Source organism: Lepidochelys kempii, chromosome 3 (assembly GCF_965140265.1).
Source record: "Lepidochelys kempii isolate rLepKem1 chromosome 3, rLepKem1.hap2, whole genome shotgun sequence".
Classification (NCBI taxonomy): domain Eukaryota; kingdom Metazoa; phylum Chordata; order Testudines; family Cheloniidae; genus Lepidochelys; species Lepidochelys kempii.
This window is the reverse complement of record NC_133258.1, coordinates 128763190-128782781: the sequence shown is the minus strand read 5'-3', so window position 1 is coordinate 128782781 and position 19592 is coordinate 128763190. Positions and strand designations below refer to the sequence as shown.

The following is a 19592-nucleotide window of genomic DNA, read 5'->3' as shown; positions in this document are numbered from 1 at the left end:
GGAGCTCTGGGAAAGGCACAATTAATCTACTGGGGAGTCTTGTGGGGTTCAGGACTGGTCTTGGGGCTAAGGCCAAAGGAAGCGAGAGTGAGGGGAGCATACCCAGGCCGAGGGGCACTAAGAGCACAGGGCTCCACTGAGTTCAAACATAGGAGCCTGCTGAGTGCCCAGCAAAGGGCAGCTAGAGCAGCTGGGTGGTGCGCTATTGGCGATAGGCTGTGGAGTGCATAACCGTGCACTGCGTGTTGCTGTACAGCTGTGGGGTATGTGGCTGTTGTCTGGAGGTCGGTGGGGTGTGTGGGTGCTGTAGCCATAGGGCTGACCCTCCTGCTCTCCGCCCTACATCCGTCCCCATCGAGGGGCAGGCGGCCGTGGCCCCGCCCCACGGGCCTGTGCCCTCCCGCTACACCTGGCAGGGGGCCGGGAAAAGGCGGAGGGGTTCCGCGGCCTGAGTTGTCCCGCTCGGCGGCCCGTCGGCGTCTCCGCTACCCGAGAAACCGGCCGGCCGATGCGTTTCTGCGCTGCGAGTCGCCGCAGATAGCGGGGGTGGACGGACGAGAGAGCGAGTCGGGCTCGGCCCCTTCCCCCCACACGGTGAGCGTCTGCGCCCCCGGCGGAAGTGCGCTATCATTATCGGGCCCTAACGTAAGGACCGCCGCCGGGGGTGGGGCCCCCACCTGCCAGTCCGGGGGGAGGCGCGAGGGCGTCGAACGCGGCGGCGACAGTGAGTGACGTAGTTGGTTTGACCAGGTGCCCTGTCTCCATGGAAACAGCGACACGTGGCGGGGCCGAGTTTGGCTCCTGTCGCTCCCCCCCGCGGTGTGAGCTGCGCGGAGCCCGGACCGAGAGCCAACGTTAAACGTCAAGAGAGGAGCAGCGGGCCCCCGCGTGCACCGGCTGGCGGCAGGGAGCCCTGGGGCGGGAGAGAAACGCTGCCCGGGCTGGTCTACACGGGCAGCCGCAGCGGAGGTGAAACGAATCCAGCCCCAAGCTGTGCTCGCTCTCGCGCTGTCCCGGCTGCGGCGCGTTAGCGGCGGGTGTCTGTTGGAAGCGCGCACCTGATGCCTGGGGCCGCGTGTGAACATCCCCGTCTGCAGGGCGAAACTGACCTGCGTGGCCGCTCGAGTCCAGTCCCGCGATCGTCTCCCTTAAGCCTTGCTGTCAGCGTTTAAGTCCGGTATGAGCCTGGTGCTGGTCACAGGGGTGAATTACTGCACCCGCGAAAAGTGCCCTTGAGTTTTAAGAGTAGGTGTGTGAAATCTGTTCAGGGACGCAAGGGCTTTTGGTGCAATCTACACAATCGTTTTAAAAGAGTAAATTATAATCAAAACTGAAAATATTCTTTAAGGCTTTGGTTCTCAATCTCACCCTTTTTGGGTTCAGGACCCATTGGTAAATCTGGATGACCTGTGGCAACCCAGAAAGTAGGTTTCGTGCCCTCCTGGCCCACCAAACAATATCTGGTTTAGTAAATATTTCTTACCTAGGATATATAATATAGATACTAATGTAATAAGTACACCATGTATACCTAGCAGTGGCTCCTGTCCCACAGGGCTGGCTGGGCTTGGTTTCCCACTCGTTTTGACCTTAGGGGTCACAACACTGCTCAGGCTTGGTCCAGTCCCTCTAATGAGGGCCCAGCTGGGCCAAATTTGTGCGAATGGTGTCATGATCTGGTAGATGGGATTGCAATGCTACTTTCACAAATTTGTCCCAGCTGGTCCCCCATTATCCTGATGGAGGGGCAGCTGGTCAAACTTGTGTGTGCTGCAACACTTGGAATGGGGAGCCAAGCCTCTCTAGCCCTCTGGGACTGGAGCTACAGGATCTGCCTCTGTGAGGTTAGTATGGGGCAGGCTCTGTATCTTGCCAGCTCTGTAATATTTAAAAACCAGACACTCTAGCAGGAGTGCCAGAACCTCCCTGTAAGAACGGCCATACTGGGTCAGAGCAAAGGTCCATCTAGCCCAGTATCCTGTCTTCCAACAGTGGCCAATGCTAGGTGCCCCAGAGGGAATGAACAGGTAATTAGCAAGTGATTCATTCTCAGCTTCTGGCAAACAAAGGCTAGGGACACCATCTCTGTCCATCGTGGCTAATAGCCATTGATGGGCCTATCCATGAATTTATCTAGCTCTTTTTTTGAACCCTCTTATAGTCTTTGCCTTCACAACATTCTCTGGCAAAGAGTTCCACAGGTTTACTGTGTGTTGTGTGAAGAAATACTTCCTTTTGTTACTTGTTAATTTCATTTGGTTCCTCCTAGCTCGTGTGTCATGAGAAGGGTAAATAACACTTCCTTCTTTATTTTCTCCACACCAGTGGTGGTTTTGTATCTATCATATTCCCCCTTAGTTGTCTCTTTTCCAAGATGAAAAGTCCCAGTCTTATTAATCTTTCCCCATATGGAAGCTGTTCCATACCCCTAATAATTTTTATTGCTCTTTTCTGAGCTTTTTCCAATTCCAATATATATTTTTTTGAGATGGGGTGAAGCACTGGAATGGGTTGGTTTTTAAGGCCCGGCTTGAGAAAGCCCTGGCTGGGATGATTTAGTTGGTGTTGGTCCTGCTTCATTTTTATGTAGTTCCCCTTTTTGAAATTAAATGCCAGCTCCGCCTCTTCACTCCAAGAGCCCACTCCCCATTCGTTCCTCTTCCCTCCCACCCCTGTTGCTTGCTGCTCTTCTCCCCTCCTCTGCCCTGGTAGGGAGGGAGTCATTTGCGGAGCTGCGGCTGGGAGCTGCAGCCGCCTGATGCTGGTAGGAGCCAGCCTTGGCTGTGTAGGGACTGGTGCAGGTGATGACCCAGTGCCTCCCCCACCCGCAGTAAGGCTTTAGGTGTCCGGTCAGGAGATGTGACCGGACACTGTCAGGTCCCCTCTTTGACCAGACTTTCTAGTTTTTAAAAAAATAAAGGGCACCTGGCCACCCTATATGTACTCCTTCCCCCCTCTCCCTAGGCTTCCCACGGAACTTTTTGACACATTCTGGTGACCCAATTTTGGGTCATGGTCCACAGGTTCTGAGCCTCTGCTTTAAGGTATATCTTATCTAACTTTGCATGCAGCACACTGTCAGATTTTTGGAATTGTTCTTGTAATATTGTCATTCCTCTACAAGACATCACTGGGCAAAATCCTGCAAGATGCGGACAGCCTCTTTTGTAAAACTGGGTACTCTTTATCTCCAGTTGTTCAGGGTATTTGGCACTTTCAGAACCAGGCACAATGTCCAGTAATCTGTCTCTGGGAGTATTCTATACTGGATGATTCAAAAGGCAGCAAAACAGAAAAAAACAAAAAATATTCTTAATGAGAATTTTTAGTGATATTCTAATGTGATGTTTATTTCAGCTGTCTTATGGAGAGCCCAGTGGACCTTTGTTTCACTGAAGAAGGATGTAGCCATGACATAGTTCTTGAGAAACAAATGTTTAGATCCAAAGTGCCAGAGTCTCATGTTCAACTTGCTTGTAATCTACATTACTGTGCTTTTCCTTTGAATGGAAATGAGCTATGCATCTGGAATACTGGCGATAACCCTGCTCATCATCAGGTAAAACCCAAAACTTGTGTGTTTAGATTTTCAGTATAATATTTTAAAAGTGCATTAAAATGGATGGGGGGGGGGGAAGAAAAATGTTGGGTTTGGGTACATCATTTTTTGTAGTGTAGGCTATTGTCCTTACTAGACTCCACATTTTATATTTGGAATGTGGACAATTATTTGACTGTTCTTTTGGCAAGCATGGCAGTAAGCCATAATGCAGTTTGGTGAATGGATTTTAATCATTAAAGAAAATTCAGTTTGGATGAATAATTGAATGTTGCTAGTTAGCAAATAAGAGGGGAAAAATACAGCTTTGTTTTCATCATAATTAGAAATGACCTATGGACCTAAAAAAATGTTATATTTGCCAGCCATTGCACTTGGCAGGACATCACCATTCAATCACGGCACTGGCGTTTGGAAGTAAAATCAATCCACTTCTTGTCTGCTCTGCTTCCTGTGACTATGTGATAGTATGGAACCTGGATGAGTGCACAAAGAAAGCACTACAAGGTAATGTGTTTTTATAGAAAAGTTACTTTTGAGTAGCAAGTGGTAAATGTGACTTCTTAAGGCTAGATTCTGCCACCCTTAATCATGATGAATAGTACCTTATTATTTGATTAGCCTGATAGGCATTACCATGGATCAGATCAGCAGTCTTTCTCCTGAGGGAGAGGTTTGTAAGACTCCTTTTACTATTTAACACCCTCCTGAGTAAAGGGTAAAAAGGGAAGATATGAGTGCTCAGCATAACATTTGGATGTTGAGAACAAAATTAATCAAGGAACCAAAAAACATGAAGAGAATAAATTCTTGAATTACCTATAGTCTGAACTGAATTCAAACCAATGCTGGGAGCCTCTGTAACAAACAAGAGGAATTGGAATTGCTTATTTATGAGCATAATTTCAATCTAGCTGGTATTACTGAAACCTGATGGGATGATTCATGATTATGGAACATTTAACAAAAATGGTTAGAACCTATTTAGGAAGGATCAAGTCGGCAAATGGGGAGGGAGGATGGCACTCTGTCAAAAATGGCATTACCTGTGTGAGTTACTTATAACTTGAATATTATCTTGAATGCTCATGGATCAATGTCTTAACAGATGAAGTACAAGGTGGACTATTAGTTGGTGTCTGCTACAGACCACCAAATCACAGTAGGGAACAGGATAACTGCCTCCTTACGCACTTATCAGTAATGTGTAGGGGGGGAAAAAAAGCTATGTGATCCTGGGGAGGATGTCCATTTGAGTGATGTATGCTGGAGGTCTCATGCTGCTACTACTAAACATCCTTGGATTTTCTAAACCTTATAGATAACAATTTTTCTAACTCAGTGTTGCAACCAACATAGGGGAATTCTTTTAGACCTCCTCTTAACAGATAAAGAGGAACTGATCATAGAACTAAAAATGGTAGCTTAGCTACAAGTGATCACATATACAGTGTTCAAGAAAAATAAAGTCCAGACAAGGTAGAGGGTATGTGTGTGTGGGAGAGAGAGAATATGAGAATTGGGAGTCATTTAAGAACCCCTTACTGGATGCCCCAAAAGCTACAATCAAGGAAGAAGGCCATAATGGTTAAAAATACCCTCTGTACCAGATTGATAAGTGAATGCAACTATACAAAATAAAATGTAATAACTGAAAGAAAAGGGAAATTGATAGCACAGTATATAAATCTGAAGTTAGGAATTGTAGCAAATTGCTAAGGGAAGCAAAGGGACACAAAGACCTCTATAGCCAGCAGAGTTAAGGACAATAAAAGGCATTTTAAATATATTTGGGAAACATAATCCTGACAATGGTATTGCTCCATTACTAGATAGAAATGGCAGAATTATCAATAATGCAGAAAAGGCAGAAGTGTTAATATTTATTATTCTGTATTTGGGGAGAAAAAAGTAGATGTCATAGTCTTATTATGTGGCGATGTGAAAACTCTTTTCATTCCACTCGTATCTGTAGAGGATGTTAAACAGCAGCTATTAAAGTTTAGACTTTTTTTTTTTTTAAAGCAGAAGGTCCAGATAACTTGCATCCAAGAGTTTTAAAAGAGCTTGGACCATTAACATTGATTTCTATTAAGTCTTGGAACACTGGGGAAGTTCCAGAAGACTAAAAGAAAATGGTAATTCTCGGCCTGTTAGCCTGATATTGACCCCAGACAAAATAGTAGAGCAACTGATACAAGACTCGATTAATAAAGAATGAAAGGAGGGTAATATAATTTAATGCAAATCAATACATGTTTATGGAAAATCGCTCCTGTCAAACTAACCTGATATCCTTTTTGAGAGACTACAGGTCTGGTTGTTAAAAAATAATAGGGTTGATGTAACGTACTTAGGTTTCTGTAAAGTGTATGATTTAGTACCGCTCAACGTTTTGATTAAAAGCTAAAATAATATAAAGCAAACATGGCACACATTTTCTTTTTGCGAATACAGACTAACATGCCTGCTACTCTGAAATCTGTCATTAAAACCTGGCTAACTGATAGGTCTCCCAGTGTAATTGTAAATGGAGAATTGTCATAGCGAGTCTTTCCAGTGGAGTCCCACAGGGATCAGTTCTGTACTAGTTAACATTTTTATCAATGATGTGGAAGAAAACACACAATCACAACTGAAAAAAGTCTGCAGATGATACAAAACTTGGAGTGGAAAATAATGAAGAAAACAGGTCACTGATTCAGAGCGATTTTGGATTGTTCAATCAACTGGGCTCAAGCAAACAATCTGTGTTTTGAATATGGCTAAATGTATACATCTAAAAAACAGGAATGTAGGCCATGCTGTCAGGATGGAGCATTCTGTCCTAGGGAGCAGTGACTGTGAAAAATATTTGGGGGGCATGGTGGATAATCAGCTGAACATGAGTCCCGGTAAGATGCTATTGCCGAAAGAGCTAATACAATGCTGGGATGCATAAACAGGAATCTTGAGTAAGAGTAGAAGAGGTTATTTTATCTCTGTTTGGCAATGGTGCAACTGTTGCTGGAAGACTGTATCCAGTTTTGGTGCCTGCAATTAAAAAAGATGGTGGTAACTTAGGATATGTCTACACTATGAAATTAGGTCAAATTTATAGAAGTCGGTTTTGTAGAAAGCGTTTTTATACAGTCGATTGTGTGTGTCCCCACATGAATGCTCTAAGTGGACTTAGACGGCAGAGTGTGTCCACAGTACTGAGACAACTGTCGACTTCCAGAGTGTTGCACTGTGGGTAGCTATCCCACAGTTTCCGTAGTCTCCGCCGCCCATTTGAATTCTGGGTAGAAATCCCAATGCCTGATGGGACAAAAACTTGTCACGGGTGGTTCTGGGTACATATCGTCAAGCCCTCCCTCTGTGAAAGTAACTGCAGACAGTTGTTTTGCACCTTTTTTCCTGGGTGCAGATGCCATACCACAGCAAGCATAGAGCCCACTCAGCTCACCATATGTCTCCTGGGTGCTGGCAGACATGGTACTGCATTGCTACACAGCAGCAGTTCATTGCCTTTTGGCAGCAGACAGTGCAGTATGACTGGTAGCCATTGTCGCTGTACTCCAGGGTGCTCTTTTAGTCGACCTTGGTGAGGTTGGTCGGGGCGCCTGGGCAGACACAGGAGTGACTCAGCCAGGTTATTTCCCTTTTAAGTTTTGTCTCATGGAGATTGAGTCCTGCCGGCAGTCATACTGCACCATCTTCTGCCGAGCAGCCAGGAGACGACGATGGCTGGCAGTCATACTGCACTGTCTGCTGCCAGCAAGATGTATAAAGATAGATGAAGTGGATCAAAACAAGAAATAGACCAGATATGTTTTGTATTCATTTTCTCCCCCACTCCCTCCGTGAAATCAACGGCGTGCTAAACCCAGGGTTTTGAGTTTGATCCTTGAGGGGGCCATTCTGTTTCTCCTTGATGCAAAGCCACCACCTTTGTTGATTTTAATTCCCTGTAAGCCATGTTGTCAGTCGCCCCTCCCTGCGCCAGAGCAATGGCAGACAATCGTTTCGTGCCTTTTTTCAGCACCGACGCCGTAGCACTGGGAACATGGAGCCCTCTCAGATCACCGCAGCAATTATGAGCACTATAAACACCGTGCGTGTTATCCAGCAGGATATGCAGAACCATAACCTGCAAGAAAAGCGAAACCAGGTGAGGAGGAGGTGACTGCAGCATGGTGACAAGAGTGATGAGGACATGGACATAGACTTCTCACAAAGTACGGGCCCCTGCAATGTGCACATCATGGTGTCAGCTGGGCAGGTTCATGGCATGGAACGCCGATTCTGGGCCCGGGAAACGAGCACAGACTGGTGGGACTGCATAGTGTCGCAGGTCTGGGACAATTCCCAGTGGCTGTGAAACTTCCGCAAGTGTAAGGGCACTTTCATGGAACTTTGTGACTTGCTTTCCGCTGCCCTGAAGTGCAAGAATACCAAATTGAGAGCAGCCCTCACAGTTGAGAAGCGAGTGGTGATAGCCCTGTGGAAGCTTGCAACGCCAGACAGCTACCGGTCAGTCGGGAATCAATTTGGAGTGGGCAGATCTACTGTGGGGGCTGCTGTGATGCAAGTAGCCAACACAATCAAAGATCTGCTGATATCAAGGGTAGTGACTCTGGGAAATGTGCAGGTCACAGTGGATGGCTTTGCTGCAATGGGATTCCCTAACTCTGGCGGGGCAATAGATGGAACTCATATCCCTATCTTGGCATCAGAGCACCAAGGCAGTGAGTACATAAACCGAAAGGGGTACTTTTCAGTGGTGCTGCAAGCACTGGTGGATCACAAGGGACATTTCACCAACATCAACGTGGGATGGCTGGGAAAGGTTCATGACGCTCCCGTCTTCAGGAACTCTGGTCTGTTTCAACAGCTGCAGCAAGGGACTTACTTTCCAGACCAGAAAATAACCCTTGGGGATGTTGAAATGCCTATAGTTATCCTTGGGGACCCAGCCTACCCCTTAATGCCATGGCTCATGAAGCCATACACAGGCACCCTGGACAGTAGTCAGGAGCTGTTCAGCTACAGGCTGAGCAAGTGTAGAATAGTGATAGAATGTGCATATGGGTCTTTAAAAGCACCCTGGCACAGTTTACTGAGTCATTTAGACCTCAGCGAAACTAATATTCCTATTGTTATTACTGCTTGCTGTGCGCTCCACAATATCTGTGAGTGTAAGGGGGAGATTGAGGCAAATCACCTGGCTGCTGATTATGCGCAGCCAGATACCAGGGCGGTTAGAAGAGTACAGGAGGGCACGGTGTGAATCAGAGAAGCTTTGAAAACCAGTTTCATGACTGGCCAGGCTACGGTGTGAAAGTTCTGTTGGTTTCTCTTTGATAACCCCCTTCTCCCCCCGGATTTACTCTACTTTCCTGTAAATTAAGCACCCTCCCTTCGATCACTGCTGGCAGACGCAATCACATTCATGCATTCTTTATTTATTCATCACACAAATAGGGGGATAACTGCTAAGGTAGCCCAAGAGGGGTGGTGGTGGGGATGGGACTACCCGAGTAGATCAACTGTGGTGGTTTATCCCTACAGAGAGATGGGACAAAAAGGCCATTCTGGCACAACTTAAGGCCCACCACAGGATCCCCATGAAGTGTGGGAGCCCAGACAGTCAAAGCACCTCCCCAGTCAGGTGACTACTTCATGTGCAGTTAACTGGGCCACTTCTAGCTGACTTTAGAGCTTGCAAGATAGAGAAACTGGTGGTGTCAGTACAAGTTAACGGAGTCTGGGCCCACAGCTTAATAGACATGAGGGAGAAACTTCAGGCACCCTATTTTTTCAGTGCATCCATGAGGTGTATGTCTGTACGCCATGAGGCAAGTCCAGCTAACAATACAGAACTGCACGGACATCACGCATGTAGGGGTGGCCCTGAACTTAGCCTACCCTAATATAATTGGGTGATACAAGAAGTTATTACAGGTACTGATGGAATTACGAAGGGGGGGTGGTCCCTGGAGGGGACAGTGGGAGAGACAGAAGATGCAATCAGAGGAGACCTCCAGGGGTTGGTTGGATTAGGTGGAGATGACAACTCAGGGGAAGGAACATCAATGCACTCAGGTAATGGTCCCAACCCCAAAAACAATGACCATAGGGAAGGGCCTTCCATGTCCCCAGTCAGTGATCCTACTCATGGCCCATGCCCTGCAGTAGCTCAAGCTAAGGACTAGCACACTCCATCCCCTGATGTAGAGCTGCTTTTGAGCTGAGCTGACTTCATTGTCAAGCAGCAGAATCATTTAACATTTGTCTAGACCTACAGATTGTCCATGTCAACAATAAAGTACACGAGCCACAATTATGAAAACAATAGCCACAGTTTGAATTACAAAGGGGAAAAAAAACTGGTTGGCAAAAGACCCACAGACCAGAGAAGACTAGCTGTAACTCTTTGTTCCCAAAAAGTTTCAACAGGAAGTGTTAAATCTGGCCCTCATGATATACTGCGAAGGACATCTTGGGTAGGAAAAAACACTGGAAATGGTGACCCTGAGCTTTTGTTGGCCTCAAGTCCACCAGGAAGTGTGGGAGTATTGTGCTTCATGCCCCAAATGTCAGTGGGTGAATCCCAGGAAGGTCCCTAAGGCCACTCTAGTATGTGCCCCCCACCCCCCACACACATTGTAGGGACCCTATTCAAAAGAGTAAGGATGGGTTTAATAGGGTCACTGGAAAAAGCGTGCAAGGCACCAATACATCTTAGTGAGCATGGACTAAGCTTCATGCTACCCTGAGGTGATGCCCCTCTGCTCCACAAAGGTGGCAGTCATCATCACCAAGTTGATAAATGTTTTGCCTAGGTAGGGATTCTTAAAGAAATAATTGCTGGCCAGGGAACCATTTTTGTGTCACAGGTAATGGAAGACCTATGTAACTTGCTGAAGGTGAAAGCCCTAAGAACATTTGTTTATCACTGACAAACTGGCGGAGTGTTTCAATAACACCATGACAGAGATACTTAAGAAGTTTGTGGCCTCCGATCCTCATTAGTGGAATCAGCTCCTACCCTCCCTTCCGTTCTCCATGTGGGAAGTTCCCTATACTTCTATGGGATTTTCTCCATTTGAGTTGCATTATGGGAGACAGCCCTGGGGAATGTTAAATCTGATTAATGAAACATGGAAGGGACATGAATCGGTCCACCAACTCAGGACAGTATATACTGTGATTAAGAGAGAAGTTAAAATCCCTGTGTGAGTTTGCAAAGGAGAACTTGTTGAAGACTCAACATGACCAAGAGAAGAACTATAACAAAGGTGCCCATATCCGAGAATTCCAAATGCGCCCAGGTGCTGCTTCTGTTACCCAACTCTGAGTCTAAACTGTTGGCTTGGTGTCAGGGTCTCTTTCAAATAATAAGACGGTTTGGAGCTGTAGATTATGAAGTTCACCAGCCTGGGAAAAGGTAAGTCTCACAAATAAATCACATCAATTTACCAAAGGTATGGAAAGAACAGGAGCGGCTCTTCATCACTCCATTGCCCACTGAGCCTGAGCTGTGCCACAGTGGTTCTCCAGTTGGGGACTGTATCAACCGGGTAAGGCTTATGACCCCACAGGAACAGCAGATACACACTCATCAGCACATTCCCCTCTGTGTTTTTGGCACCACCAGGCCAGATGCGTCTGGTGCTCCATTATATAGAGACTGAACCTGGCCAGAAAGCGTGCAACCATTACCCAGAAAAAATGTGGGCAATTGTGAGACAAGAGCTACAGAAAATGTTGGCCATGAGGGTCATCCAGGAGTCTCACAGTGAGTGGTGAAGTCCAATAATGTTTGTACCCAGACAGGACAGCTCAACATGATGCTGCATAGATTTTCAAAAGTGAATGCAAGATCCAAATTTGATGTCTGTCCCATACTGCGTGTCGACGAATTGCTGGAGAGGCTGCCAGCTATATATTCACCCTTAACCTATCTAAGGGGTACTGGCAGATGCCCATATCCCTGATTCCAGTGAAAAAACTGTCTTTTTTTAATGCTCCTGGGCTTATTCCAGTTTAGAACTATGCTCTTAGATCTGCATGGGGCAATGGTTGTGTTCCAGAGGTTAATGGATAAGGTATTGTGTCCCCATAGTCAATATATGGCTGCTTATATCAACAATATTGTCATCTAGAGCAGAACCTGGGACAACCATATACATCACCTCCCAGTGGTCCCACGGACAGTCCAAGAGGCCAGGCTGACAGCTAACCTGGCTAAAGGTTGATTAGCCAACCGGGAAGTGAACTATCTGGGGTACGCTGTGGGCAGGGGACAGCTATGCCCATTAGTAAGGAAGATAAAGGCCTTGTCACAAGGCCAGATCCCCTCTATGAAGAGACAAGTGCACAGCTTCCTGGGGCTAGTGGGATACTATATGCAGTGGTTCACAAACCTTAGCAACCCAAGGACCCCCATTTTGATTTAAAAATTTTCAGGGCCCCCCTGCCCTGTCCCTTCTCTGAGGCCCTGCCCCTGCTCATTCCATCCCCCCTCCTGCTGTCGCTCGCTCTCCCCCACCCTCACTCGCTCTCACTAGGCAGGGGCATGAGATTGGGGTGCTGGAGGGGGATGAGGGCTCTGGGTTGGGGCTGAGTATGAGGGGTTTGGGGTGTAGGAGGGGGCTCAAGGCGGGGGCAGGAGGTTGGAGTGTAGGGGTGAGGGCTCTGGGGTATGGCAGGGGATGAGGGGTTTGGGATGCAGCAGCGGGCTCAAGGGTGGGGCAGAGGGTTGGGGTGTGTGTGGGGATGTGGGCTCTGGGAGGGAGTTTGGGTGGGGGAGGGGACTCTGTACTGGGCAAGGGGTTGGGGTGTGGAAGGTGTTCAGGGTGTGGGGTCCTGGCAGTGCTTACTGCGGCTCCCAGGAAGTGGCTGCCAGGTCCCTGTGGCCCCTAGGTGCATGGGCGGCCCGTGAGGCTCTGTGCGCTGCCCCCACGCCAGCAGGCTCTGTCCCCACAGCTCCCATTGGTCGTAGTTCCTGAGCTGGCACTTGGGGTGGGGCAGCTTGCGGAGCCCCCATGGGCAGCCACAGAGACCTGGCGTCCGCTTCTGGGAGCCACATGGAACCAAGGCAGGTAGGGAGCCTGCCTTAGCCCCGGGCAGGCAACTCTACTAGTGCCTCTTGCACGCTGCTGATCAGCTGTTCCCTGGCATGCAGGAGGTATTGGGAGGGAGGGGAAGGAGTTATCAGCGGGGCCCTTGGACCTCCTGGAGTACGCTTGCGGAACCCCAGGGGTCTGCGGACCCCAGTTTGAGAAATGCTGCTGTCGGTTGTTCCTACCCAACTTTGCCACAATAGCTGCACCCCTAACAGGCTAGTAAAAGATGCCACACCCAGAAAGATCCAGTAGACTGTGGCCTGTGACAAGGCCTTCCAGGCACTAAAAAAAGTCTGTTTTATTACACCTTTTATAAAACAGGAACCTGTTTTATTACACCTTGACATTTTAAAACCTTTTATTTTACAAACAGACGCATTGGATGTTGATCTTGGAGATGGATTGTTGCTCCTCTCCCCCTACTTCTTGCATCCTATCGTATATCATAGCAGGAAGCTGTTTCCTTGAGAAGTCCCCTAGTCAGTGATAGAGAAGGTGCTGTAATGGTAAAGTTGGCTGTTGAGGCCTGGCTTTGCTTCCTGTGGGGCCAACCATTCCAGCTAGTGACAGATCATGCACCCCTACGATGGCTACATTCTATAAAGGATCACAATCACTGAGTCATGTAGTGGTATTTGTCCTGCCAACCATACCGCTTTGAAGTACTGCATTGACCCAGTAAAGGTCATAAAAATGCAGCCTTCTTTTCCTGAGACTGAGGGAACTGTCAATACAAGCAAGCCCGGTGACTGAAAAATTATGGGGAAGGGTGTGTGATGCAGTCTACAAGCTTCACATGGAAGCAGGGTGGGGAGTAGACCAATATGGGACAAGGGTGGCTTTGCCCTTCAACAGGTGCAAGGCATATTGCCAGTGGAGGAAGAGTTCAAAGGAGCACTGGTAGCACAGGAAAAAGTGGGGAGTGAGCTGCATATGGAATCAGGAAGCGTGGCTGATGCTGAGAGCTGTGTGGAGAGTGGCAACAGCTTTATGAAGGCTGTGCTAACAGGAGGGACTTTGGTGCCCCCTCCTCTCCTTGGGGATTTGAAAGCCTTAAGCAAAATTGACCGAACACAGACAGACTGAGGAGAGTCTGCTAAACCAGTAATCACGCCCCAAGCTGAGGAGATTCAGACTGGTATGAAGTGACCCAAGTGGAAACATATTTTGGGGTAGCTTAGTAACTGGAGCTGGGCACTTTGATATATGCTAGGGCCCTCGGATCTGGTGGAGTGGGTGGGCCCGGGTCCCCCTACCTTGGGCCCCACTTCCCCCTGGCTCCCTTGTAGTAACCAAGCTCTAGGGGAGCAATCGCAGCACAAGGGGGTGATTGAGGCCACAGCTGGTGCCCTCTCAGACAACTAGAGCAGCAGAAACTGTAAAGCAATGACCAGACCACTAGGCAAGCTGGTCATGAGACCTTCCTGCTTTTGATACACAAGTTAACTTGTAAGATGTCTTCTCCCCTGGCCCCCCCAATATTCTGTTATAAAAAGACAAAAAATGGCAAGCTATTTTGGGCTACATTTGAAAACTGGATGATTTAAATGTTTTTAGTATAAAATTGAGCAAACAGTTCATTCAGATGGTTCCCTAGAAGTTGTCTCCTGAATGTTAATTATAAATTTGGAGGTGAAAGGTAGTAATTAAAGAGTGAAATAAAGGGAATAAAGTCCTGTTTTAAATGAAAAGCTCAACACATCCTTAACTTTTGAGTGGCTATTGACCTGTAGTAGCCATTCAGTTACTAAATTTATAGTTATGCTTTAAATTTAAAACTATATTGAAGTGTTTGAATTTTTGTTTTTATGACACAATACTAATCTTTTTAAAATTATTATAGGGTTAATGCCTCGAGGAATTGTTATAGGAACTCTTTTGGGAATGGTGCTTTATGTACGATTTAGTCCAGATGACCAGGCTGTGGCAGTATGTGCTGGAAATCGGATATATATGTTAAATGCAAAGGTGAGTTGTCTTTTCTCTTGAAAATAGATGTTAAAGATTCTAGAAACATGTTCACTTTCAAATTAAACCATACTAATTAAAAGCAACATGTTTTTCAGAAAACCTGATATTTATTGAGCAAAAATGTTCATCTGCTTGTAGATGAAAATTGGCATGGCCTAATGCGTGATATTAATATATATCCCAGACAATATTAAGATGAAGTTACGGTTCAGAGTATGTATCAGTAACTTAAGGGTAGAAAACATTACAGGGATGTTGTAACTATTCCCAAATTAAGCGTTATAAACTGAGGAAATTCAGAATTAAGGTTACTTTTAAAAGAAATCATCATAAAGCCATCGCAGTTAGTACATTACTTGTGTGCCTGCATATTAGGCTCCTTGCGTTAATGCTGCATGTGCTCACCAGGAGTGCTTTTCTCAATGCACAGTGTTGTGCACCATGGGTAGGTATCCCAGTGTGCAACTCGTCACTATCCCGTGCAATGTCTTTGGGGAAGTTTTGGCAATGTGTGGTGAAGCAGAAACAAGTCGTGTATGGTGACTGGGAGCAAAGGGTCAACTTTCCAGCATGCAACTTTCTCCATCCCATAATGTCATTCATATCCCATAATTTTTGTGCCTTATTAAAAAATCCCATAAACCTGCACGGCCCTCCTTGCTGTCGTCCATCTGTCACAGAAAAATGGAATGTCCACAGCTCTTTACTACTGTCATGAGCATAGCAAGCACAGGACAGAATCCTCCAGTATTTGCAGAGCTGCAAGAAGAACCAAATCGGGGGACAGGACAATTTCATGGAGGACACACTGCTGTGGGACATGGCGAAAATTCAAGGTTGTTGGGTGGCATTCATTCATGGAGCAGCTGCGGACAGTGAAGTGCTGCTTCTCGGCCCGAGAAACGAGCACTGATGGGTTGGATCACATTGTAATGCAGGCTTGGGATGATGAGTAGTGACTGCAGAACTTTTTGGATGAGCAAGGCCACATTCCTGGATCTGTGTTGCACTCACTCCAGCTCTCCAGTGCGTGGACATCAGAATAAGAGCAGCACTGACAGTGAAGATATGAGTGGCAATCTTACTGTGGAAACTTGCAATGCTTGATTGCTACCAGTCAGTGGGAAATCATTTTGGAGTTGGAAAATCCATTGTGCAGGCCGTTGACACCATAGGCACCGACTCTGTGGAAAAATTAGCGGGTGCTCTGCACCCACCAGCAGCCAAGCTCCCCCCCCCACCGAGCTCACCGTGTCCCTGCTCCTCCCCCTCCCAGCACTTCCTGCCCGCCGCCTAACAGCTGCTTGGTGGCGCTTAGGACTTTCCGGGAGGGAGGGGGAGAAGTGGGGATTCGGCGCACTCAGGGAAGGAAGCAGTAAAGAGGCGGGGCAGGGGCGGTAACTTGGGGGAAGGGGGTGGAATTGGGGTGGTGCAAGGGTGGTGTAGGGGCAGGGCCAGGGGTGGGGGGTCGGCACCTATGGTTGACATGCAAGTATGCGGGGCCATTAATCCCCTCCGGCTCTTGGCAATTTGCAGGATGTAATGGATGGATTTTCAGCAGTGGAGTTCCTGAAATGTAATGGAGTGATAGATGGCACACACATCCCTATTTTAGCACCAGGCCACCTTGCCCCAGAGTGCATCAACAGAAAGAGCTACTTTTCTATGGTTATGCAAGTGTTGGTGGATCACTGAGGATGCTTCACCAACATCAACATTGGCTGGTCAGGGAAGGTATATGATGCTTGTCTTTTTAAGAACACAGGACTGTTAAAGTTACAAGCTGGGACTTTCTTCCCCGACTGGTGGATTAACATTGGTGATGTTGAAATGCCAATAGTGATCCTGGGGGCCCAGCCTAACCCTTGTTCCTGTGGCTCTTGAATCTGTACACTGGCCACCTCAATAGCACCAAGGAAAGATTCAACTACCAGCCCAGCAGGTGTAGAATGATAATTCATAGAATCATAGAATATCAGGGTTGGAAGGGACCCCAGAAGGTCATCTAGTCCAACCCCCTGCTCAAAGCAGGACCAATTCCCAGTTAAATCATCCCAGCCAGGGCTTTGTCAAGCCTGACCTTAAAAACCTCTAAGGAAGGAGATTCTACCACCTCCCTAGGTAACGCATTCCAGTGTTTCAACACCCTCTTAGTGAAAAAGTTTTTCCTAATATCCAACCTAAACCTCCCCCACTGCAACTTGAGACCATTACTCCTCGTTCTGTCATCTGCTACCATTGAGAACAGTCTAGAGCCATCCTCTTTGGAACCCCCTTTCAGGTAGTTGAAAGCAGCTATCAAATCCCCCCTCATTCTTCTCTTCTGCAGGCTAAACAATCCCAGCTCCCTCAGCCTCTCCTCATAACTCATGTGTTCCAGACCCCTAATCATTTTTGTTGCCCTTCGCTGGACTCTCTCCAATTTATCCACATCCTTCTTGAAGTGTGGGGCCCAAAACTGGACACAGTACTCCAGATGAGGCCTCACCAATGTCGAATTGAATGTGCTTTTGGTAGATTGAAAAGACAATGACATTGTTTCCTCACAAGACTGGATGTCAGTGAGAAAAATAATCCCAGTGGTTGTAGCTGCCTGTTGTGTCCTGCATAATATCTGTGTGGCAAAGGGGGAAAAAATTGCCACTGGGGTGAATGCAGAGGAAGGAGCCTCAGTAAGTTGTGCGAAGGCGGAGCAGCTTGAACAACCAGGCACAAGGGCTATTAGAAAAGCTCAGCACGGAGCCATACAATTCAGAGTCCTTTAAAGAGCACTTTAGCAGAGAGCCACAGTAGTGTGTTGTGGCGCACTGTGTTCTACCTGGCCCTGCAGTGTTGGAGTCTGTTAGGAATTGTGTGGTGCTTGGTGCACATCTATGACTATAACACTGTCAATGCACCTATTGATTTTGTGGTGCTTGCTGTACATCTATGATTTGATTGTTACGGTGTTTGTCCCTGTTCCTGTGAATTGTCACGTTGTACAATAACAACTAAGTGGGTGCTTTCACTACCTCTTGGCACTTTGCAGCGTATGTTGTGATCTAATGAAGATTAAATTATTTTCCAAACAGAATTTAATTGAGTAACAAAACAACTGCCAAAAAAAAAAAATTTGTGCAATTTTAAAGCAAATACATTTAAAAACTTAAGTTCTGGCCCATTAATTTATTAAGGGGAAATAACATTCATGTCCATTTTGGCTACACATACAGCAATTGTGGCTCACACAGGTCAGTGTATGCGAAACTGTGGTTGTCCTTACTGTCCCCCAGAGTGGTAGGGGTAGGGATGCAGCCCCAAATGCCATGTGGAATCTTGAGGGTGCTGTAATGGAGTTCTGCATGGACTGCAAAGATATGCAAGCCTGTGGTTGTTGAACCTGTAGGTCCACAAGAGTCTGCAGCATCAGTGTTTGCTGCCGGTGAAGCCCCATTATGTCCTGGTACGTCTCCTCCTTTTTCCTGCAGGGACTTCTAGGCCTTTCTCTTGTTTATTTCCTTCTCCATACAGTCTGCAATATTCAACCTGCAGGCCTTCTATTTGTGGTCTGGTGCAGCAGTGGCTTGCAGGATCTCTCTGAACATGTCATCCTGAGTCCTCTTCTTTCTCCTCCTTATCTGGCTAAGACATGCTGCAGGTGCAGAAAGGGATCTCTTCAAGGGTGCAATGACAACTGCTGAAGTATCTTTGTCAGTATAGTCACAAAGAAAGCAAAAATTAAGATTCAGAACACCCTTCCCTTGCCCCCCTAAAATTTTAAAGAAGACATGTTTATTGACACTTGTGCTTCAGAGCGTTTGTGCATGACACCACTCACAGTACCAGCCATGGTTAGTATGACCCACCAGGGGCAAGGGGAAGTGAGTAGGGATTTGCTTAGTTATCTGAAACTATTTGCATAGGGCAATGACACTGAATACTGGCACCGTTTTCCACATGTAGTGGTGATTTTAGTCAATATCTCACTTCTGAGAATAACAAGGGGACAAAGAGGACAGCTGCTGCTGGTGTCCCTAACATGGATCCGCAGGATTGGTGCTACCTCCCCAGCTTTGAAACAGTCTCTAGGAGGAACTCTTTCTGTGTGCCAGACCCGCAAGGGGTCTCATTCTTCCTCCAGGGTAGACCACACAGCCTCACCTTTAGGACTCCAGCACTCCTGCTTCACACCATGAGCTCTGTTTAGCAAATCCAGATGTGATAGGCTCCTGTTGGAGACTTGCACACTCTTTAGGGATTAATGCACCCCCTGAAGCATTTGTAGTGACACTCAGTGTTACCAAAACAGTAGGGTTTATTAGTTAACTGGAACACAGCATAGGAAGTCCTCCAGGTTAGCATAGAGAACTGAAGATTAAAGCATAGCCCAAGTCCATTCTGGTTATCCCTGAGACCAGCCATGCTATAGTGAACCCAGTTGTTCAAACTCTGTCTGTTTCTCAGTCCGACCTCTTTGGTCAGATCCAGGTGAGAGCCCCCCTCCTTCCAGCAGCCAACCCTTATCCTCCCACCTCCCCAGTCCTTTGTTTTCAAGCTGGGGGCTGTTGCTCAATTTCGCTGCTGAGAGATGTGGAAATCCATCTCCTTTTGGGTTGCTAGATGTCCATTGTCTTCTTGAATTCTCCATTGATAGGGGATTGGCCTCAGCCAGGCTTTTTTTTTTCTTTTTCCCCCAATGACTCATTCAGCCTCAGACAGCAAGGCAACAATCATACCATTGTGTCTTAGCCTGCCCTGAGAGCAAACAGTCCTTTTCCACCCCTGAGTAACAATTAAGCACATATGGGAAACTGAGGCGTGCATGTAGGGTTCATAAAATTATTACAGAAATTTCCACTTTGCCAGTGCTAAAGGCACCTGGCCTATTTGCCGCTAGCCTGTTAACTTAGGCAGGCACCACTGCAGTAATCACAGGCTGGCATGAGAAAGTTTCATACTGTGGAAGAAGA

General features: G+C 47.0%; 1 protein-coding gene across 9 annotated transcripts in view; it reads left to right on the top strand.

Annotated features, from left to right (window-relative positions):
- The first annotated feature begins 243 nt into the window (after positions 1-243).
- Positions 244-19592, top strand: part of WDR27 (WD repeat domain 27) — a 189414-nt gene continuing 170065 nt past the window's right edge. For 2 of the 9 annotated variants that reach the window (XR_012158137.1, XM_073337961.1), the window contains exons 1-4: positions 330-1177; positions 3358-3559; positions 3925-4066; positions 14516-14640. Coding sequence is in view for 8 of the 9 variants with exons in the window: in XM_073337961.1 (XP_073194062.1) it covers positions 3365-3559; positions 3925-4066; positions 14516-14640 (462 nt within the window). In the remaining variant the exon portion in view is untranslated. The other 7 variants (XM_073337965.1, XM_073337969.1, XM_073337962.1 and 4 more) reach the window with 7 other exon arrangements.